This window comes from Thermobia domestica, chromosome 11 (assembly GCF_964235325.1).
Source record: "Thermobia domestica chromosome 11, izTheDome1.hap1.1, whole genome shotgun sequence".
Classification (NCBI taxonomy): Eukaryota; Metazoa; Arthropoda; class Insecta; order Zygentoma; family Lepismatidae; genus Thermobia; species Thermobia domestica.
Window position 1 is genome coordinate 36,936,509 of NC_137464.1, and position 23,400 is coordinate 36,959,908.

Sequence of the window (23,400 nt, forward strand, 5' to 3'; positions counted from 1 at the left end):
TCTCACCTTAAGGAATTGGGACATGGACGTTTTGTTGTCATAATTGCAACCCTTACCTCTTTCCTTTCCGACTAGGTCAAATAAAAAAACGGTAAAACAATATGTTTAATTATTTTAAATGAAAAGTTTTAAATACCAAATTTCACGTCTCTAATACATAAAGACCCAAAGCGGTGTTCCAAGAGCTGATAAAAGTTTAAGCATCTTAGGAAACACTCGAAACCTCCTGTTATATTTTTATTTTTAAATCCAATGCATACATTCACTGACACACATTACGTATATACAAAATAGCAATATAAAAGGATTATATAATCATAATTTGTAAGACAAGTCTGTGTAGGAGTACCGGTTTGTGTAAAACCTTCTCATTCATTTTCCTTCTTCTCCTTCCTACCTTCTTTTTGACTGTTAATTCCATTATAACTCTTCATTTCATTACAACCTTTTAATATTCATAGTTGCTGAACCTAAATAAAAATACAAAGATTTAATAATACGCACAACTTAGTAGCTATTAATCATTATAAAATGCACCTCAGACCAAGTGAAGAATCATAACAATAATACGTACTCTCTTAAAAGTCGAAATAAAATTTTCAAGGCATCTCAGTTACTTTTTAAATCTACAACGGTATAAAAACAATAAATAAATATAATTAACAAGAAAATAATTATTAAAATAACCAAACTCATTAAATTGGGGTCCCGAGTTCGATCTTAGCCCCCGCCAAGTGAACTTTGTGGTGGACAAACACCGTGTGCGTGTGTTTTCTCGGGATTCTCCCGTTTCCTCCCACTTTATTCGTTCTACCATTTCATTCATTACTCATCATCACCGTCTCCTTTAGCCTAAGCGGCATAACCGTGGGACGTAAAACTCAAAGATTTCATTTCCAAACTCATAAAATCCTTTTATTCTATGTTAAGGAGATTCCAAGAAGTGGATGTTACAATACTTGTAACTGCTGTTCTCCAGTGCGTCTTCTACGTCGAATTTCCAAAAATCTTTCCTTAGTGGGACCTTACGTCTCTAAGCCTATGTAGTGCCCAATTTTCAAGTTTATGGTAGTTTGGTGTAGGTATTGATAAGTCAATCAAGACTCTTAATATAGATCTATAGAGAGAAACATTGATTTTACATCTTCAAACGTAGATTCAAGTTTTCATTCTCTTTCGTGGAGGGGAGATCCTCTTTCGTTTCAAGAAGTAGAAGCATTTAAAGATCTGAAACGAACGTAGAAAACCGTGACCTCAGGCACGAAATACGCACGCGCTAGCCACGAGACTAGCGAGGACAGATGCAGTTTCAAATAATAGAGAATCATCTTTTGCTCGGACGTGAGAGGTGCAGCCTTACTTTAGAACAGATATTCAATATTTTCACTTTTTTTTTTTTTTTTTTTTTGTTATAGAAATTAGATCTTTTGGATAGTGCCCCAATGCTTCATTCCAAATTTTGGCCTTAAAAAAAAGTGCTTTTTGAAAAACTTATAGTCACTAATTGGGACACGTTTAGAAACAGAGACCCGCTACTGTACCAAGACAATAGTTACGCTCAGTAAAATCATAGATTCACTTGTCTGTGCATTTATAGACTTGAAAGCTTTGGTTTCTTCTATATTAAGAGGACCAGTTGAAAAAGAAATCTCTTCATCTTGTAAAATTAATTTTGAATTTTAGATAAATTTTAGAAAGAATTCTCAGTATCAGAACTTTATTCCGAAAATGCGAGAGTATCAGAACTTGATTCACTTAAATATCACTTCCCTTGCAATTGTTAAGTTATAGATATTCCGAAGCAGGCCACAAGCATTGACTGGACCATCCATCCATGTCGTAATTGCGTTGCATTAGGGCTTCATAGAATAGAACAAACGATGGTTTACGCAAGCAGCAGTGAGAGAATCGCTACTAATAAAATAATAGGACACTAATAGCGTATAAATAATTCATAACATGAATGATTACGTATGGATATCGAGAGATAGTGTGAGTACTTTGCCCCTTTAATATACAGGGCGATTATAAATGTTTCATCGGATTTAAAGTGCAGCTCGTGTCGAAAATATCAGTACAATGCATTTGTGCTAATAATAAAACGAAAGAATACATTTGAAAGTTTATCATATTCCTACTTTTCGCGACACATGGCAGCACGTGGCTAGTTTCCAAAGTAACGTGTATGCAGCAAACAGTTTTCTGTATTTTGGGATATTAGCAGTGTTCCATTGTTACCGTACAGAGTGAATTCAGTAGACAGGAACATGTGAATGTGCTCCACTAACAGTAACTTTGGGTGAACTCAAGGATCTCATTACAGTTGCATTTACGGCTGTTAGTAGGGATATGATAAGAGTTCGTATGGGGCGAACTAGACTACCGCATACATGGATGTCGTATGACGAAAGAAAAGCATCTTTTAACATTTTGTAACAGTGAATGAAACTTGAACAGTTCATGTTCATACATCATTCCTTATTGTATGTGTTAATATATTTTTCTTAATACAGCTCTTTCAAACCCAGTGCATCATCTATAGCAACGCTAACGCTCTCGCCTTCGGTGTGAGAGGTCCCGGGTTCGATTTCCGGTGGGGGCACTCGGTCGAAAAAATGTAAAAAGCTTTTTCAGGCCAGCCATGCTGAATGAGGTTTTCTTGGGTTTTCCTCGTTCACACCATGCACATGCCGGGATGGTACCTAACGTACAGGTCCCAGGCCGCTTCCTTCCTTCCTTCCTTCCTCAATCCTTTCTTCCGTCCCTTTCCCCGGATAGTGTGCTCGCCGAAGAACGTCATCCCTCAAAACGTGATGGGCTAACATGGCCATAGATGCCTTAAGTCCAGAAATCTAAAATCCTAAATCCTGCACATAGCAAGAATAAATGTTGAACCCATATTAATCTTATCTTTAAAACAGTGATTCTTGTAATGTTGACGAAAACTGTTCTAAATATGCTGTTCGTCGCATTTAATATTGAAGGATATGCTAAATGAAATTTGAGATTCAGACATAGTTTCTACAAAAATAAATGTAAAATAAGAAATTGAATTTCATATCCGTAGGATAATTATTAGCGATTAATTTTTTTAGATTCAGCAATTGACTGATTGTTGTGTTCGTAGGTTATTTTTTGTTTATTATGTAGTCTCGCATGTCAGTAGGAGGGAGTTTGCATTTATCGATGTGAATCCAACATCGAGGAAGCGATTGGGGGAACTGCTTGAATTAACAGATAGTAAATGTTGGTCTAGGAAACCAGAAATATTGGTGCTGGGAGCAGATGCAACAACACACATTGTGTAGTCATCTGGTCTCTTAGGCATTTGTAAGTTGTAGATAGCATTCTCCTCTTGTGCATGAGGTCCTTGGTTTGATGTCAGCTCTTTTAACGTGGGGGACTCGGGTTCGATTCTCGGGGAGCTCATGTGGTTCGGATTCCACGTTAAGCTGTAGGTCCACGTTTTGTATAGCCTTGCTGCTGAAAGGGATGCTAAACTGAAAATCTAATAAATCAAATCGATCCGAGCTTGCGCCAAGTGATGGGCTTTTTGGTAGACAAAGACCGTGTGCGTATTAATAATAATAACCCAGAAAAGATCTTTTTTTTTTTTTTTTTTTTTTTTTTTTTTTTTTTTTACATATTCAAGTTAAAAGGTAGTCGTGTGACATTTCTAGCGAATTGTGTTCATTTAATCGTGCAAACCTAACCGAAGCTTGAAGATAACATTTAAGACAATTCATTGAGACGCCGGACCATAATTGCATCACGGGACAGCCAGGTGAGAGATCCAGGATTGTAATAAACACATTTCCAGGGTAAGTTTAGATATGTATTATTTTAATGGAAAGAACGAAAAGTTATAATCGAACTCTTGCGTTCCAGCGCAACGGACAAACGGACGGAGACGGAATACAGTGATCTCTTATATTTGGAATATAAAAATGATAGTGGTAGCATGTTTATTTGAAGAAGGAATTACAGAGAAATGAACATGTATTCTAGGAAACGCAATAGAAGGAGCTCTGTTTGGTTCGAATTCCAATTTAAGCTGTAGGTCCACGTCTCATATAGCGTCGCTGCTAAAAAGAATGCTAAAATCTAATCCAACAAACGAAAAATAATAGGTAGTTTGATTGATTTTTATGATTTCCTTTTAGGACCTATAATGGTTCGAACTTTAGACTTGATGTAAGTTATCTCCCCTGATCAAATGTTTCTAGCTACAATTACTTATAGGTGGGTTTTAATAAATATTCGTCTTAAATCTTAGAGATCCAGATAACATAAAATGTTCCGTTATGCACTTCCAGTTTCTGTTTTTACTTTTAAAATTGTATTTTTGTTCCGTTATGCACTTCCAGTTTCTGTTTTTACTTTTAAAATTGTATTTTTTTCTTTTATCTTCACGTGAAAGAAAACATTTTTATTTATCTTTACGTAAAAGAGAACTTTTTTTTTACTCGTTCTAAATTTATTGGAAAAAACGCATGTATGATGTTTATACATTTCCCCCCCCCCCTGATACTTGTAGGCGATAAAATAACAATACGCTGACTTTCGCAATTAGTCATTCTCGTAATAAATACTAATAGTTCATTAGTAACAAAATGTACGTACGAACAAAATATTGTACTAGAAAGAAAATGTGGAAAAAAGGTAAAGTAAAAGTCCATGATAAAAGATGATACCTGCAAAGTCTGTTATGAAAATGAATAGTGTTTTTAGCATCTCGTTTGCTTTTTTCTTTTTGAAATTTATCAAAATGTAACTAAGTGGTTAAGTAATATTTGCGGATTACTCGGATAAGTAGCTTTTTTCTTTGTTGGATTTCTTCTATACCATTCTGGTCAGAGATCGACGTTCCGAGCCGTCTGTAAGCAGTTTTGTTACGTCTAGATTGTCGCAGCTTTATTCGGAACTAAAAAACAAACACTTTGAGATCTGGCATGAGAATCTCTTTGAGAGTATGCTGAGAGCTGTTGACACAGAGTCTGCTTCACCTACTTCTCTCAAGTTGTCTGGAATAGAAAGATATAGACTGAAGAGGAATGAATTTGTTTTTGCCACTTAGGTTCTTCAACAGCCGCTAGTACAATAGGCACGTGCCACCCAAGACTGCTATTGGTGGCAATGTGGTATCCTCATCACATATGGAGACCTGTAGAGCATTCTCCCACCAATTCCCCTTCTTATGGTTGAATAGGTGCCAAATGTGGCTGTGTTTATTTCTCTGCTTGTGCTGTGACGACGCCCTCTCTGGGTGCCGTTGTGTAAGTTAAGTGTTTCTTTCTTCGTGGATCGAGACGGTCTGTTCCGACCCGCTGCACAGGTTATGTGACGGTAAGGCGAGTTACTGAACATTTCGTGCGGATTCGTCAAGTGTTAATTTCTATAGCCAACAGGGGGAGCTTTATTATTGTTGTGGTGTGAGTGTCCAGATTTAGTCGTTTCAAGTGTTTCGCTTTAGTGACAGTGTTTCGTATCTTCCCTAAAGTATTTTGGATGTGATTTTAAGAAAATGTGTTGTATGGTAATAATAATAATGTGTAGTGTTCTGTGGAAGTTTTTAAGTGAATATTAAGGTGAAGATAAGTGCTTTCCTTTATTAATTATTATTATTATTTTAAAGTAACAACAATGGCGTTTGGTAACATGTTTCGTCGAAAGAAAAGCTGGACTTTGGAGGCTGTTCGTAATGCGGCGACCAACAGTTTCAAAGGCTCATCAGATTCAAATCGTAATTCAACGACGGCAAATTCAAAATCGGAAGGAACGAAAACTGTATGCGCTAATAAATCTAATAAAGTTTCGGAATCGGTTAAAAACACACTCCCAACGAGTAACGGGTCTAAATTGCTAGACACGACTGAAATCTCACTTGCGCCTAACATCAAAGTAACAGACGATGCCCAGAGCACAGAATCTGATAGTACTAACAAGTCAGAGATAGTGGCGGATTCCGAAAGTGAAACTACGAATATGACAGAAGACCAAGATGATTCAGCAGATAGTACAGAGGTAAATAAAACTGTGTACCTTTTATGATTATTGCGAAGTAATTAATGCATATCTTCATGATAATGAAAACGAAATTTTTACAAATCAATTTGTATTGTTTTCTGTATTTCTTTGTTGTAATTTTCGCTTAGATTATTGCATGACAATGCCAGTAAAGGTACATCTGGAACTACGAGTTACGTTAGCTAAATGGAATGTATTCATTAGAAAATTAAAATTTAGGCAGTCAGGGCAGCCAGAACCCAGGCTATGATAAATACACCATGAGTTTAGTATAAATTTTCAAAAATATAATTAATAGCTTAACTTACTTTTGTCATTCAAAAGAACTGAGAAGAACCTATGTCCCCGGCTGTACGCCACATTGGCCACTGAAATCAGGAATAATTCCAAATTCTAATTTTTCATTAATTTGTTGTACATATGTCGAAAGTTCATTGTTGTATACCGGTGCTAACAATCGTCATGACAGGTTGAGTCCGAAGTTCTAAGTTAGCTGGGAAAACGACAGAAAAACTTACCTACAATATGCTCTTGTAGTATAAAAGTAAATGATATGCACAGTCGTGTATAGAATTAATGTGATATTCTGGTAGTCTTTATTCAAGTGATCCCTTATTTATTATATTTACTGTAAGTTCGAGTACTTGTAAATAGCCTTTGGTATGACAGATACAACATATAATACGGAATCGAGATTTTTTTAAAAATTTATATACAAAGCTCCACGTACAGTATTATGACGATTTTGCACGGGAAATATTAAAAACTAGTGACAAGAGTGGGAAGGAATGGTATTAGCAACATTAAATTATAACTACATTTGATATTCTTTCATGATTCCTCTTTATGGATATATATGACTTTTGTGTTTTTCGAAACTCGCCAATAGGAATAAGCTTTCACTTTCCAATGAGAGTACAGAACATTCAAATCAGGGATATCAAGTATTTTGAAGAAAATGAAATAAAATCTTCAGTTTCACGTCCGACAGTTACGCCGGCTAGGGTGAAGGAGACTGTGGTGATGAGAATGAATGAAATGGTGAAATGAAGAAAGTGTGAGAAAACGGAGTAATCCAGAGAAAACCCAGGCATACAGTATTTGTCCACCACAAAGTTCGCCTGGCGCGAGCTGGGATCTAACTAAAGAGGTGAACGTTCCACCACTGAGCCACCACAGCCCTGGTATGAAGCAAGTCTGTTATTCTTCCAAACCAATCGCTATTATGCAAATTATGAAAGCTTGCTTATCTTTCAAGTCCTAGCTAAGTTTGCAGAAAAAAATTAAGTCGATAGTCGGTTGAGAAACAAGATTCAAGATGATCATACAAAGGAGAATGAGAAAACATTATGCTTTTCGCGAAGGTATAGACTTTTATGATTGCTAATTTTGATGAATGCTTCGTAATTGAATTTTTGTACTTAGTAATTTTTTGTATCAAAAAATTTTAGATAGCGCTATAGTACTAATATCTACCAAATATTTGTTCTATCCTTATGAATATTCTAGAACAGAAATCAATTCTTGTTTATGTTATCTATGAATTTCTGGTGGTCTTTTGTGGAAATAGGTCAGAGACTCCGTTATTTATTGTTATCTTAGCATCATATTTTCCTTTTTGCTGCTGGTGAAAATTTCTTGCATTTCGTATGATTAGTACTGAACAGAGTACAGAAGTACACACACTTTTTCAGTGGACTGACTAGCACAGCTATAATATGCTTTCTAATATAGGAATCGTAGTAATACCAACAGAATAACAATAGTAATACATGAAATAAAATTATTTTTGAAACGGCGAATTTAATGGACTGTTTTAATATTTTCTTTTTGTTTCTAAAACTAACACTTCATTCCTGTTAAAGTTATTATTCTTTCCGGTGCTTTGAGCCTTTCGTGTCTCATTTTCCATCCATATAGTGATGTGTGTATTCATTTATTTAATGGGTGATTTGTTTAGATAATATAGTGCATGGCCACTATGACAATTTGGAATGTCGTTTACAGGTTTTATAACAAAATCGCAACCGTTATGTGATTAAATAGCACTTCTGAATAAATAATCCCTTTTAAGTCGCGTGATAATCACTATTTAATGATAATGGTTTAAATCGTGGGTCCTTAGCTGTCCATTGCACAATAAAAATTTTCAAGATGTTGCAGTCAATATCGTTTGTAATGACTCTGGAGTAACGTTCAAAATTGAGTTGAATCAGTAGAATATCTTTGGAGTCATACATTTTTAAAAAAAACATTTTCCGCAGAAGTGGAGTGTGAAGTTATGTAATAAAGAATTTGTCATTTTACAGGTCTTCAATTGGGTTGAGTTTATCGTCCATTTCAGCAGCGAGGCCATGAGATGTGGACCTATAGCTTAACGTGAAACCCGAACCACGTAAGATCACGTCAGAAATCGAACCCGGGTTTTACCAAATCGCGCAGGCTATATAGCTATAAGGGACCTGTGTAGGGCTTAGAGTTTTTAAAATAAAGGTATGCCGAAGACTTAATTTTATTGGTAATACATATTGCTATTACGTATGAAATATGTTTTTTTTTTTTTTTTGTGACGATTTGAAAGGTGAGTCGTTATTCTTTGTAAAAAAATAAAAAATAAAAATGAAGCCCCTCCCTTACCTTACGACACACATTTTAACGAAAATGACATATGACCCGGCGTGAGCCAAGTGCTATGTGGAATTCATTTCGAACAGTTCAGCCGTTTTCTCATGGTGATCACACGAACAACGTCGGTGTTACTTGAGAAAAAATATAAAAATTGGTCCCTTCTCCGTCCTTTAGAAGTGGAGTCCTTTATTTTAGTAGAGTTTATATACCATGTTCTATCTTCCTAACCATGGAGGGCTCATTAGCTGGTCTATTCTTGGCGTAAATTTTGAACTCTTCTCCCCCTTAGGATATGCATTTTAAAAATTCTAAATAGCCAACAATCTCCTTCCTGCAGTTACCTAGGAATATGTCAAACCAGCGGTTTGAATTTCTTTGTGTAAAAGACAAACATATGTTAATTTTAAGATTATGCAATTTCAGAAGGCCTTTCATTAGGAAAAAGAGATAAAATCATTACTAGGTTCTGCAGTGCTCAATATTGATATTTTGTTGTGGATTTCACTTATTTTGCGTGTAAACCACGTACACTTTATTCCCGTTTTTTTTTTTTAAACTTTTTCTTAACTCGATAGGTAAAAACGGAAAAAGTTTAATAACATGCAACAAGATGTATATAGTACACAATCGTTGAAGTGTTGCATACGAATGTAACTGTAATGCAATAGGATATCATGCAATTATGGTTTATATAACTCAGTGTTGGCAGATTGCTACTGTAGATTTTTAACAGACCGTACATGTCTCCGCCTACCGACAGCAATAATACGGAGTGCATTCTTTTCAGTTGAAATCTAGATTGATAGACTAGAAACTATAATGCATAATTGTTACATTGTGACAGTTTCTGATATGTATAGTACTCAGTGCATTTTTTAAGGAATCGCTACTGGGTATCCACAAAAGGGCCCTTGAGACACACAGCAAAATTCAAACGGACAGAGTTTTTTTTGAAAGTGCATTTTTGTGTAATGTACACTTTTGAAATAATGGCATACAAAATGACTTATTTGTCAGACTTCTGCTAACCATTTCATTTCCTATTCAACACATCGCCATCAATATAGGAGAGGATATTTTCTTTTTTACGTTTTGGCTTAGATCTGCCTTCAGGTCGGTACTTAAAGATAAAACCGTACGGTGCTACCATAATTGGATATTTTCCTCCATTTCTTTACTTATTTATTTTTATATCCATATTTTTAAGTTGGACATAGACAGGACAAGGACAGAGAAACGCGACTGGTACAGATGGGGAGGATAAAAAAAAAATACAATACAAGACGCAATACAATCACAAGACACAATACAATTCTAATATCAGTGTAAGGGGAAAATAAGGATGGGCACAAAGGTAACCAGCGACAGATTTAGGAAAATATTTTGGTAGGGGCTTCTATTAGGAATATTTCGTGTTTAGAAATTCCAAAATTTTAGGGGAAGGGCTTGAAGGTTATGAGTAACATTTGATTCTACAAAAATCATAAAATTTTGGAGGAGCTCAGCTCTTTCCCCGCCGGCGTAAATCCGCAACTGAAGGTAACTATGCAACAAAGAGAGTCAAAAATTGTTAAAAGTAGCGCTTTGTACTTAATGGACAATCCCTTACTTTCTTACAAGTTTGTGGCATCTATTAATTATGTCAGAAAATTTGCCTGAAGAAATCTCAATTACTGATATTACCCATAACAAAGACGAAATGTTTGGTTTGCATTATATGTTAGGCCAGGATAAAACAGGTTAGGTTAAAGAGAACAATCATTGGGAAGAAGACTAAAATTGGGCGATAATGAGAATTGAGAATCTGTGGAAAACGAACCAAATTACGAATGCGCGAGTGTAGCTCAAGAATAGCCGAAAGCTAGTCTCAACAGGCCTCTCAAGTAACAGTTTTAGTATTATGTATGTATAAACAATGAACTCAATGTAACCCAATCTAAGCAAAAAATCAAGTTTTTATTTTTTTAAAATCAAAGGTTATAACTTCATATGCGTCCCATTAAATGAATATCAACAATATAGTGCATAGCAGATCGATGTGATGATAGGATGTGTGAAACAATCACGTGGTGGTAAAGAATAAAAGGCAGTCTGACTTTAAAGGAAATATCGTCTGTGATCACTTCTGAATAAAATGAAAATGGATTCTAGGAAAATTTGATATTCAATTGTCTCCAGAAAACCTACAAGCAACAAAATAAAACAAACATGACAAGTCTAACTAATTCTGTCGCTCTAGTTCCTTCCTATTTACCATAACCTCCTCTTCAATAGACAGGTTAGCTTAGATTCAAATATGTTCTAACACGTGGGCCTACCTTATAGATGACAGACGACAATCCTGCTCTAAGGTTCCCGTTTTCGATCTGAGCCTGTGGACTTTGTGGTGGACAAACCTTTCGATCTAAGGTCCCTGGTTCGATCCCAGCTCGCGCCGTGTGGACTTTGTGGTGGACAAACATCGTGCTCGTGGGTTTTCTCGGGGTTCTTCCGTTTCCCCCCACTTTCTTCATTCCACCATTTCATTCATATCTCATCATCACCGTCTCCTTTAGCCTAACCGGCATAATCGTGGGACGTAAAACTTAAAGATTTCATTTCATTTTCAAGTCAACGAAGTCCCCCACCTGTTCTTGCTTATGGATTTTTGTACGATTTCCGTTTCAAAATATGTAGAGATCTGTAATTGTAGACTTGAGTAAATTAATATGGTGCAAGCCTTTCATTCTCTGTGGACGTTCGGTATCGCTTCTCGTGTGGGTGAACAGCGGGAGATACAGATTTCCGCCACTTTAAAAAAAGAATATTAATTTTTTTTTTCGCATTAAGGTCAACGTAAAGCCGCCTGCTCTTGATAAGCAATTATAGCTATACACAAAACTAATGAACAGTGAAAGATTTCATGTTTTCATCACTTACAGTTGGAATATTACGCGTTGAAAAGGTGGGCCACGTAACTTTTGGGACACCGTATATGATATCATTTCGAGAAGAAGTCGGTTTTACAGCCAGACTGAAGAAAATAAAACTTATGTACAAGCTCAGGAAAGCAACACACGAGTTAGAAATGAGATTATATTGAATATTATTAGGTCTCAATCGTTAATATTGCGATAGTATGTTTCTATAGTTGTGATTTACTCGTACTTGTAATGTGCTTTATATTTGCTACTGATGCTACCCGGATCTTGTGAAAAATTCTCCACTGAAGCATATATATATATATATATCCATTCGAAGACATTGGTTTTTCATGTTAAAAAATAGTTTAGAGGTTGTCATTGTTTTCGAAAAACGAAGACTACGATATTGCATTCGTGCTGACAGGTTTCACTCCGTTGAGTGTGAAAAAGTCCGTAACGTATTAGTTCCCTTTTGAGCATGGAGCTACTTCAACGTGTATTGAAAGAATGATTTTTTGCTACATTTTCTTACGTAATACGTGTTGGATGTGTTTTATGTTCTATTGTTCAATGTTTTTCTTCTGAGTAGTAATTTTTAAAGGATTATGTACTCTCTGAAATCACAATTCTAACGTTAGACCTATCTACTGTAAATGGTCTGGAAAAAAATCAGAACGATATCTTCCTTTTAATGAACATTATTTCTAACATGCTACTGATGTGCTCTACTCATTTAATTATATATGCCGTTGGGAAGAAAAGAAAGGGCTTTAGATAGAACCAATGTAAGTGTCTTAAGAATATTATGTACTATATTGCGGTAAATCACTATTTTAAAATTGGTGCAGCTGTTCATCTTCGTCTTGATAGAACACGGTACAGTTGTATCAAACTTGGTACAATGAGAATATATTTGAAATATTAATTAGTTTGTAGTATGTAGCTGGCAGTCTGAACGATGGGAACGTTTCCCAAACTAATGCCGTATCAAGACATCTTTTTCTCCCCTGTTGTGAATAGCTGTTCTACAGGAACATTAAAGTGGCGATTCAGATTTTTTTTTTTTTCAAACCTTTTAAAGGATTATTTGATCGTATGCAAAAATAGACGTGTACTATATATCAGCATGATACAAAATAAAATATAGAAGATGATTGGAGAAAATTTGAGGACACAACCATTTTTTTTAGAAATCTGTAAGGGATGCTTCTTCTCCATTTGGTCTAACTTACTAATTTCTTTAGGGGGAAGAAAATAGGACTTGAATTTAAATGTTACGAATATTCCTTAAAATTCTTCCCTTATACTTGCACATAAAGCTTTTCTCAGATTTATATAATCTTTTTAAAGATTTGTACTGGTTTTAATTTATTAAAAACAACTCACTCACTCACTCTATGGCCTATGGAACCCGGAGGCTCAATGCCGCGTTCACAAAAGCTCTCCACTGACTTCTATCCTTAGCTAACTGCATCCAGTTTCTACTTTGTATTCCAATCTTTGCGAGATCCATCTTAATATTGTCCTCCCATCTGCGCCTAGGTCTTCCTAAAGGTCGTTTTCCGATTGGTCTTCCAGTCAAGACTTTGAAAGCGTTTCTACTTTCTTCCATTCTAGTTACATGACCCGCCCACCTAAGCCTCCTAGACTTTACGACCTTAACAATGCTGGGTAAACCATATAAATTATGTAGTTCTTCGTTATGAAGTTTCCGCCATTCCCCATTCCCGTTCCTCTTGGGTCCGAGGAACCACTCGTCTGAAAAACTGTAAATAAAAGTGTGGTTACATTGTTAAGTATTAGAATCAAACTTGTTCTCTTGTAAATGAATGTAACATTTTATCTAAATTCTGTGATGATGTTTTGGATATAATAAATTGGAATCGAACAAAAATGTATATATATATACAGGGGCGGGTCCAAGGGGGCTATAGCCCCCACTTGACACTTATGTATACACTGGATAAAATGGACTTTAATTCTGTTTTACACTGGATAAAGCGGAAAACTATGGTTTAGCCCCTCCCTTGATCATATCCTAGATCGCCCAATATATATGCGTGCTTCCCAGGGTCCCGGCCGGTTTCATGGTTAGTCCCGGTCAGACGGAGAAATTTAGTTTCTAGTCGCAACGTTATTTAATAACTTCTAGCGCTTTTTTCAAGAAGAAGTGTAATGGAAAAGTCAACAGTAACAGGACTGCACTCTGCAAGATGAAATTTGCAATGACTTGCAGTGAATTCTTTGATAAAATCTTCCTCGTTTTGCGAATCTTAAATTAGTTAGTTATTAAATTTTGTCTTGCTAATTTTTTAAAACATATATACTCTTATGTATGTATTTCAGCAGAGACAAGTCTTAAAAGAAATTCAATTGCTTGAGAAACTACAACACTAAATTTGACATACTGAACAACAAATTTTGAGACTGAAATACTTCAAACTGATTCCTGCATTATTATTATTATTATTATTATTATTATTATTATTATTATTATTATTATTATTATTATTATTATTAAAGTACTATGTCAAGTCAATCAAAATAGTGTTATTGGGCATACTAATAATTTTACTGTGTAAATTGATTTGAATTCTGAGTGGTGTGTAAGAATAAATCTTATATTAGAATTTTGAAAAACGTGAACAATGAATTTTCAAACAGAATTTATCATGAGAATTTTTGATAAAATATTGACATTAATAATGTCCCGGTTTGGAGCTTTAGAAATCTGGCAAGTATATATATATATATATAGCCGCCCCCCCCAAAAAAAAATGTTCAGAATAGTCTTGAAAAAAACTATAATATGGTTGGATCGGGCCCCCTGTAACTTCTACCGGGCCCTCCCTACATTTTTGGGCTGGCTACCGGCCTGTATATATATATAATATGCTAAAAATGGCTATATCTGTGAACAAATTTTATAACACACATTTTCGATTAGAAAAGTATAACGAAGTGTTAATGATGGTACTTCTAGATTTTACAACAGTTGAAGTACTGAAATTATCGTTAAAATTCTTACGTTTTGTAAAAAAAATTACTACATGACTCTGTACGTCATCATTACATAATACAGACGTTTTCTTCTCATTCAGCTAATGATAGAATATAGAAGAGAGTGCGTGTTATTTTATTAGATGCTGTTGTAAGACTGTAAACGATCCTGAGTTGCAGTTTTAACACCTGTTGATTTCAAGGCCAACAACGATGACAAAGGAATAAGTGATTTCATTGCGCCTTCCTGTGATTGTTAATTGTCTTGTTCTCCTAAATAAAGTGTTCAAAAAGAATTCACTTGAACGCAAAAATAAATTGTAAATGAAAGCTTTGTTAAGAAACTTAAACTATTATGATTGGAAATCTTAATGACCGTGTGACTTCGCACGAAACCGTAATTATTTGTAGGCCCTAACAAGGACTGTAACAAGTTGTGATATACGTTGATGCATGAAAACGATGTTAAGTTTGCATATTTAAAGGTAACATTGTTGTACAGGTACCTTTAAAAAAAAAAAATAATTATGAACATTCAAACCAAACCTTTTATTTTCTTTTGTTTGAAAGATTGTGTGGTAAAATCGGGACATAATTAACAATCTTAGGAATCTTTATTTTCTTACTTTACTGTTATCAGTAAAATGTGTAAAAATATTAATTTTATCGAACATTTTTATTTCTATTATCCTGCTGTTATTAACATCAAATGAAGTTTCCTGAGAAGCAACCACTGAAATTGAATCACATATGGAAATTTAGAATGGCATTGTAAATACACAATATTACAGCCAATAGACTGTTTAACAGCACCACACATCCTTATGTCTGTCACTCCATTCATCCGATTTACAGCCTGTATGGAGTGATAGACAGTCAGTGAGCTTTGTAAATGTGAAACCCACATCTAATGCATATGACGCTGGCGAAGGATGTCGATAGCATAAAAATTTTCCAGGTGACCTCTTGTTATGTGTGTCAATATTAATCATATCTTGTTGAATAATGAACCACGAAACCACACCAGGGAAACATGAAGTCTTAGCATCTTCTGAATACGACTGTGCCATCGATCGAAGACTGGAAATTGCCTCTCAAATCATGATCGCGTGTCCTGATGGTACAGTCACTAGTAGTATAGTCACATTCGTCGCTAAAATGAACGTGCCACTATTTCACAGCTGTCGATATTTTCTAAATAAGTGCAAACGAATCCACTTATATGGGACGTCAATAGCTAACGGTTAAGGAACTTCAGAAATGCCGGTGTTTCTACAGTTCTGGTATATACAATTTTTAGTTTTAACATACTGTATCTAATTAATATTCGAGCGTGGCCACAGTTTTGAAAGGTAAAATTTAAACCTTAACAATCCAACCTTTCCATCTAGAAACAAGTTTATCATATTCTGATATGCATTGATGTTAGAATTTAATTTCTAGATGTGTTTTCTGTTTCCATAAGGAGATTCTCGTGTTCAGTTGGATGTGAGGCCAGCTCCACGCTGTATTCAGAACGTCTTGAAATCTAATATGCAGTATGTCTATTGAAACACATGATCATTGTGTGACAATATGACAATTACGAAATTTCCTCCAATTGGTTCTACCATGACCCTGTAATGCTACTATGCTTTTTAGTTATACCATTGTCGTGCGTATTCTTTTCAATTGCCAATTTTAATACCTGCATAAAATTACATGTTCAGAGAAGCAGAAACATACACAGTCTGCTTGATACAGATCTCTTCTTATGACCAAGTGTAGCAGATATGGCTATCTACTATAAAATTGCTGTAAGTAATGAAAATGTTGAAACAACTTAATTATAGGGCAGTTAGGTCTGATGGCTTCCTGTACAATGTACTGTCAGTAATGATTTTGTAGTACACACACTTCTGTCGAACAATTTCTAAGGTGAGATTATTAGTTTTTATTATTTGTTTTCGTATAGTTTGAGATACATCCGAAATAAAGGATCAAGAGGTAAATTTACAATAAGTAGACCTAGATAATACTTTTTTTTTTCTTTTTTTTTTGTGCGTTTGATAAAAGCAGGTGGAACAAAATCTTTCCATTTTTTGTCGCAGTATTACTTTCGAACTTTCATGTATGAGCCAAAATACATGTTTATTCAGTGTGTATATAACACCAAAATACATTCAGAATCTGAGAAGAAATTGAAATTGGGTAAACCATAAATCACATCGCTGTTTGAGGTACCAACCAGGAACCATAGATATTTGGAACAGACGTGTTTGGTACCGTATTACTTGTTTCAGGAATGAGTTACACGCACGATGCTGGGAACTGAAACAACATACGTTGGGCCGAGGGAAATATTCGCAGCGTCTCAGGCGTCTTATTTATGATCGAAGTGTCTTTTGTTTCCGTTTTAGGGTGAATATCCTTTTACACGTTTCATTGTCGGTTGGTTTATTTTCTATTTACATGCTCTATAAATTTTCCACGTTGAAAAACATAAGCCATCCATCATGCATGACTTCAGTTTGGTGCGTTTAATTTTGCTGGGAATTATTAATGAATATGCAATAAATGAAGGAAGTAGGCTGTTGAAGTCAAATAGAAACATTATTTCGCGCGATGCCAGTGCAGCTGTGACATTGATTACTTGTGTGTAATTTAATTTTATTTTTTCCCAAACATTATAGTATTGTACAATACTCATATTCTTTTAACCGGCAATTACAAAGTTGTACATGAAATTTTATTGGAAAAGAAAATGTGTAGCGAGAAAGTACGGTGTTTTTTAAATTAACAGACATGTTCAGCAAAGAGTAATTCATTGTTATTTATCTTAAGTGTTCTATCTGGACAGATTCTATTCTAACTCATTTATCCTGAGGTAATTCGAAGGGGTCAGTAAGCAATCAGGGCGGGGGTAAAGTGATCTGTTCTTTGTATTCAAGACTGATGTGGAGTACTGGAAATAAGAGATGAGGTGCAGGTACAGGTCGAGAATTAGAATTGGGAATGCTACTTATATAAAGAACTCAGTAATCGTGGGCTTTTTAATAGCTACTAGCTGATCCTGATCTATTTACACAGCGCACAGTTCTAATATGAGTGTGAATCTCCTTCCCACTTCTCATTATGTCTGTGCAAGTCCCTTTACGAACACAAGTAAAGGACAGGAAGTCTCTAAAAAGGAGTGAATTGCTATAGACAAGCATATAAATGTAGTATTTTAATATATAGAATGTTGGGATAAATTTGTGGCAAAGTTGGATAAGTGATAGATGATATCAAATGCAAATATTTTTTCTTATCATTCCATTTCCAAATACGCCTCATTGTGAATCCACAAGCCTTCGAAGTTGCCAGCTTGCAATAGGTTTTGTCATTCAGATTAAAGAAAAGCGCCTGAAATGTCCATCAACCAGTTGTACGTAGCTCCTCTACTGGTTGCCTTTCAGAAGGGTATCAATCTTAACATCCTAGTGGCAATATTAAACTAATAGAATCGAAAGGACGCTTAAAATGTGGAATATATATATAATATTAAAAATTGAACGAGAATTAGCAAATCTATACAAAATTTGGAATCGATCAGCGAAAGCTGCACGTTCTATCACTTGTGGTTTTCGAGATCTCATTGTTGCAAAATTGCCCGCAAATATATAAACATTTCTAACAGACTAGCTGAACCTGCGCTCTCTACACAGCGCATCATTCACACATTAGCAAGAATCTTCTTGTCATTCCTCACAACATCTGCACAAGTGAAAGACTTCTACATAAAAATTTGGCAAGGAGTACCATAAAAGGTAGATTTTTTCGATTATTTTTTTCAATATCTCGTACCGTTTGCAAGGTTGAGCCTACTTCCGGTTTGAGTTTCTAATTATGTATTATCAGTGTTTTCTTTCTTCTTGCATGCAGTATGCAATAAACAAATACATTGCATACACAATTAATTATTACAGTGGTATATGGTGTTCATTGGGCAAAACACTTCTGACAATAAAGATTCATCTCAGACTGGGGACATGGTTATCCTTTGTTTATCAGCATCATTTGGCCGTGAAATAAACGCCTGAGAGAGATACAACCGCTGTATACAAATATGTGTTGGAATATATAACTCGTAGGATATGATGCTTTACTTTTTTAAATTTCAACACTTCCAGTGTACCTCTGAAAAATGTATCGAGATTTCAGTGTCGAAAGGATTGAGGACAAACACATAAACCTAGCATTTTAATATATAGATTCACCTGGAATATCAAAACATTGTTCCAGTATCAAAATTCAAATTCTTAATAGAATATGTCTACTTGAAATATTTAATCCTTTCTTTATACCATTTTTTCTTCCTTGCTTGCTTGCTTTCTGGTCATACCCTTCCCCCTTTCCCATAACAGTTTATTGCTAAGATATGATATACGAGGAAGTATTCCCCGAAATGGAATATTTTTACCTTGTTTTATTTTGCCTACTTGTACATTCTTTAGATACATTTAGTTACATATGTCTGCATATAGATTACTTCAGTCAACTCCAAAGTATTGACCATGAGTTTCACTACATTTGTTCCAACGTTTTTCCCACTGTTGAGAACAGTTTCGAAACTAGTGTGACTAATACTGTCTTTTTTTTTTTTTTTGGTAATGTTTTTGACCTCATTGATGTCACTGAATCGCTTCCCTTTCAGATTATTCTTAGCGACAGAATCAACAAACAAAAAAGTCACACGGCGCTAAATCGGGTGAGTACGGGGAATGGGGCACAACCACCATGTCTTTTTGCAAAGAACTGTCGCACAGACATGGTCATGTGGGCTGCGGCGTTGTTGTGGTGCAGTAACCACATTACACTTCTCCATAGTCCTGGACATTTCCGTCGCACACTTTTACGCCATTTTTTCCCAAGACATCCAGGTAAAGTTGCTGATTCACGGTTCGTTGTGGGGAAACAAATTCCTTGTGGACAATCTCATTCACGTAAAAAGAGGACAAATTAACATTATTTTCGCATTGAATCGAACTTGACATGCTTTCTTGAGATGTGGTGAATGTGGAATTTTCCAGTGACTGAATGCTTGTTTTGATTCAAGATCGTATCCGTAGTACCAGAACTCATCCTAAGTTACAGTTCGTTTGAGAAAATTTGGGTCATTGTGCAACTCACTCTTGAAGTTGTAACAAACAATCACTTAAGGTTGGTGTAAACGGACAGGTTTTTCCGATAGATGTCACTACAGTCTTCGTCTCTCTTTCATGTGTTTTTCACCTTCGAAAAATTTACAATTTGTCTTATAAATTTCAGCCTAGAGACTTGATTTTTTTTTTCAGAAAGAACTTCATAACCCGTCAAAGACAAGAATCCGTGCCGATTTCTTATTTAGTATTTCCTTCATTGTTGAAACTGTTCCATTGTTAAAGGTTTGGATACCCATTTCAACAATGAAGAAAATTCTGAATAAAAAATCGGCATGGATTCTTGCCTTCGATAGGTTATGGAGTTCCTTCTCAAGTCTGAAGTCTCTAGGTTGAAATTTGTAAGAGAAATTTTAAATTTTCGTGAAAGATAAAAAATACATTAAAGAGATTCGAAGACTGTAGTTGCGTCTATCGGCAAAACTTTTCCTTTAAACCAGCCTTAAATCTTTTTTTCACCCTGACAGCAAGTGAGGCACAAATTTGGCGGAAACTCCTCTCATCTTCAAATCGGAAAATAAAATGCACTGGCAGGTACTCCAGTTTAACCCCACTTGTTCAGAAATATGCTCGATAGACTTTCTACTATCTTCATTAATATAATCTCGAACTTTTTCAATAATTTCTTCATTACTTTTAGTCGAAGGACTGCCAGACTGTGGTAGTCTTCAGTTTTGAAGTGGGAAAACCACTCATAGACCTGTCTTTCCCAAAGTAGCAGCATTAAAGTCTTGGTGAAGCAAAACAACGGTCTCAGCTGCAGTTTTTCAAAAACAAAATATACGTGCATCCTGAAATATTCTGCATGTTTTAAAACCTTGATTCATACATTTGGTCTACAGTATTGTGAAAAGACATCATACAATTCACCAGTGGCGTAGCACACTTTTTCGGGCCCTCCCGCAAAGTATAGAGAAGGGGCCCTAGTTGTAAAGCCGATAGAAGTAAGATTGAAGTTCTACTTCTTTAAATCTTTATTCATAGCAAGACTTCGGGGCCCCCTATACCTCGGGCCCCCCCGCACTGCGGGGGTTGCGGGGGCGGCTGCTACGCCACTGCAATTCACCTTCCCTAAAATCTTGGTTTTAAATCCATTTCATGGAATAGGTTCTTTCAGGGGTTAAATTACAAAGCAATGGACATGAATCAACTTATATATTTTAGTTTTAGGGGCACTGAAAGTCTATAATACATACACAGACGCTTTTATAGCCCTTCCGAAGTGAAGTGAAGTTGTTGAGTTGAGTTTTACTCCCGTTCAGCAACAAGACTATCTGAGACGTGGATCTACTGATTAACGTGGAATCCGAGCCCGACGGGAATCGAACCTGGGTCTCCCACGCCAAAGACGCGTACGCTAACAGTATAGCCACGAAGGAGCTCGTCCGAAGTTAAGTTGTGACAAGTGAAGCATCGCCAAATCTAGCAAAATAGTATAACTTTTAAAAACATGTTCATTTACATCGTATATGCGCTGTTTACATTTAAATGTAAGCTGGTGACATTTTACGTTCAGACATCTGTCATTATATGAGGCACAGTTTGAAGGGTTCCTGGTTCGATCCCAGGGTATGTGAGTTTGTGATGGACAATTATACTTGCGGTAAGAATAAAATTACTAAGGATATGTTGTTTTCTGAGAGACCTTCATTATCATTAACTTTCATTTAGATACATCTCTTTCCTTTAACATACAGGGCACAATCGACACACTGAAGATTTTATTTTTAATTACTGTTAATTAGGGAGAATGGATAGTTTATTTTATTGGGATAAACTTTTTATTGTGGACTATTCGTACTTTGTAACAAGGAAATTCGACCAATTTAAGTTACGTAGTTAAAAATAAACCTATTGCAATATTGAGAGCCTTTCATTCACATATGGAATGGCCATGTGCAATTTTTTTTTCTTGGAATCGCTTGATACGCTCTGTTTGGTAAGGTTGGATTTTCGAACTGTGTGATAGTCCGGTGGACGGTATTTTTAGTTTTACGAGACGTGGTTAGCAGTAACGTGCAGGTTCTGCTCACGTGCCTCGTCTTATTGTGATGCTACTGTTAATTGTGAGTGCTCGAGCAAATATACCAGCTAGCTTCGCAGAAAACGGTGGTATTTTCCGATGTTACGTGAATTTTATTGTTCCACTTTCGTGACTATGTTATCTGAAAGGAATTGTGAGTTCATTTTAAACGAAAATAGATGCTCATGAGACTAATACGTGTGTTGTATAGTAGTCAGAAGAGAGTTTTCTCATTTTTGGATATTTTTATTGTATTATTCTAATTATATATAGACTCTGCATAGGCCTGTATATAATACGCGGTGAGCTTTTTAAATTTGATACTGCTAAATATCTGGAGAAATAAGTATCGGACAAAGAGTTCGAAATAAAAAGTTATTACTTTGGAGGAGAAAATTTATCTCTGATGAAATGAGGCTGTTCCTGCCCCCAGGGGCCTGGATGGGGACAACTTTGGAAACTGAGATAGGGACCTCCATTTTTTAAATTAGTACAGATTCGGATTCTACTAGAAAAAGCAAGTAAATATTCTTTGAAAAAAACTTTTCGATTCGTGATAGATGGCACTGTAATCAGTGAATACTAGCTTCACTAAAGTCTGTTCAATTGGGAGCTCCCACGCTTAATTTCAGAATAAAACCTCCGAACGTTTGTCTTAAACGTTTTCCCAGCTTTTGGAAGGTAGCGTGAAAGATGGGTCTGCATTCGACGTGAATTCGGATAATTCAAATGTGGCAGTACAGTTAAGTAAACCGTCCGGTGGAATCGTTTGGCTACAAGCATTTTATTAATAGCGTCTCTCCACAGTCATGAAACCAGGTAAAACGAGTTGAAAACGAATACATGAACGCAGTTCAAAAGAAGTGTCCAATGGAATGTAGTGTCAATAGTATCCAGAATGTGAAGTAAAGTAACTTCAAAATGAATACAAACTAAACGAATGAAGCGATCAGTGGCGTAACTAAGGGCTTGGGGGGCCACCCCGCAGACAACGTGGAATGGGGCCCCTTACGTCCTACATCACGATTTGGGGCCCTGTGATGGCTTCGGGCGCCCCGCAATGCGGGGTCTGCGGGGCCCTTATTTACGTTCCTGGAAGCCATTAATAAACTAATTTCTTAGTTAACAATTAGATTAACATCTTTGTCAATTAAAGGAGTGAGTATTAAAAAGTATCGGATACTTCTAAAATAGGTACACTTCCGGTCACAGAAAGCGGGTCTACCTTCCAGGGACTAAGTCCATAAAGTTGAACCTAGATCCTTACGTCCCTGGGATCTCCTTACAAGGGAAATCTGTTTTCCCTACATTCTGTTACAGAGCAATGCACATGTTCTCTAATAGAAATAGACAATCAGGACATTGGTTCCAAGTACATATTCAGGTGGCATGTAGAAATCAATCATTAAATACGACAGTAAATGAATAAGGTAAAAAAAAAAAAAACTGCATGATACGAGATTAAAACCTATGGAAAGTACACCATCAGCAGAATAGTAACAGAAACAAACGTATAAAGCTAATAGAAATATGCGCCATTGGTCTAGTGGATAACTTAATAGATTCACGTGCTAATGTTTATTTTTATCATGAGTTCGAATCCTGGCTAGATAAGTCTTTATTTTACTGACAAAGAGCA

The 23,400-nt window shown here is 35.8% G+C and overlaps 1 protein-coding gene across 4 annotated transcripts in view; it reads left to right on the forward strand.

The window, feature by feature from the left end:
• Nucleotides 1-23,400, forward strand: part of wrd (Protein phosphatase regulatory B subunit well-rounded) — a 276,708-nt gene that overhangs the window by 57,190 nt on the left and 196,118 nt on the right. The window contains exon 1 of one of the 4 annotated variants that reach the window (XM_081730385.1): nucleotides 5,256-6,024. The exons of 1 other annotated variant lie outside the window; for it this stretch is intronic. In XM_081730385.1, the coding sequence (XP_081586511.1) occupies nucleotides 5,644-6,024 (381 nt within the window). In that variant the 5' untranslated portion in view covers nucleotides 5,256-5,643. Of the gene's footprint in view, nucleotides 1-5,255; nucleotides 6,025-23,400 lie in introns of those variants that run through there. 2 more of the 4 variants (XM_081730380.1, XM_081730381.1) reach the window with 2 other exon arrangements.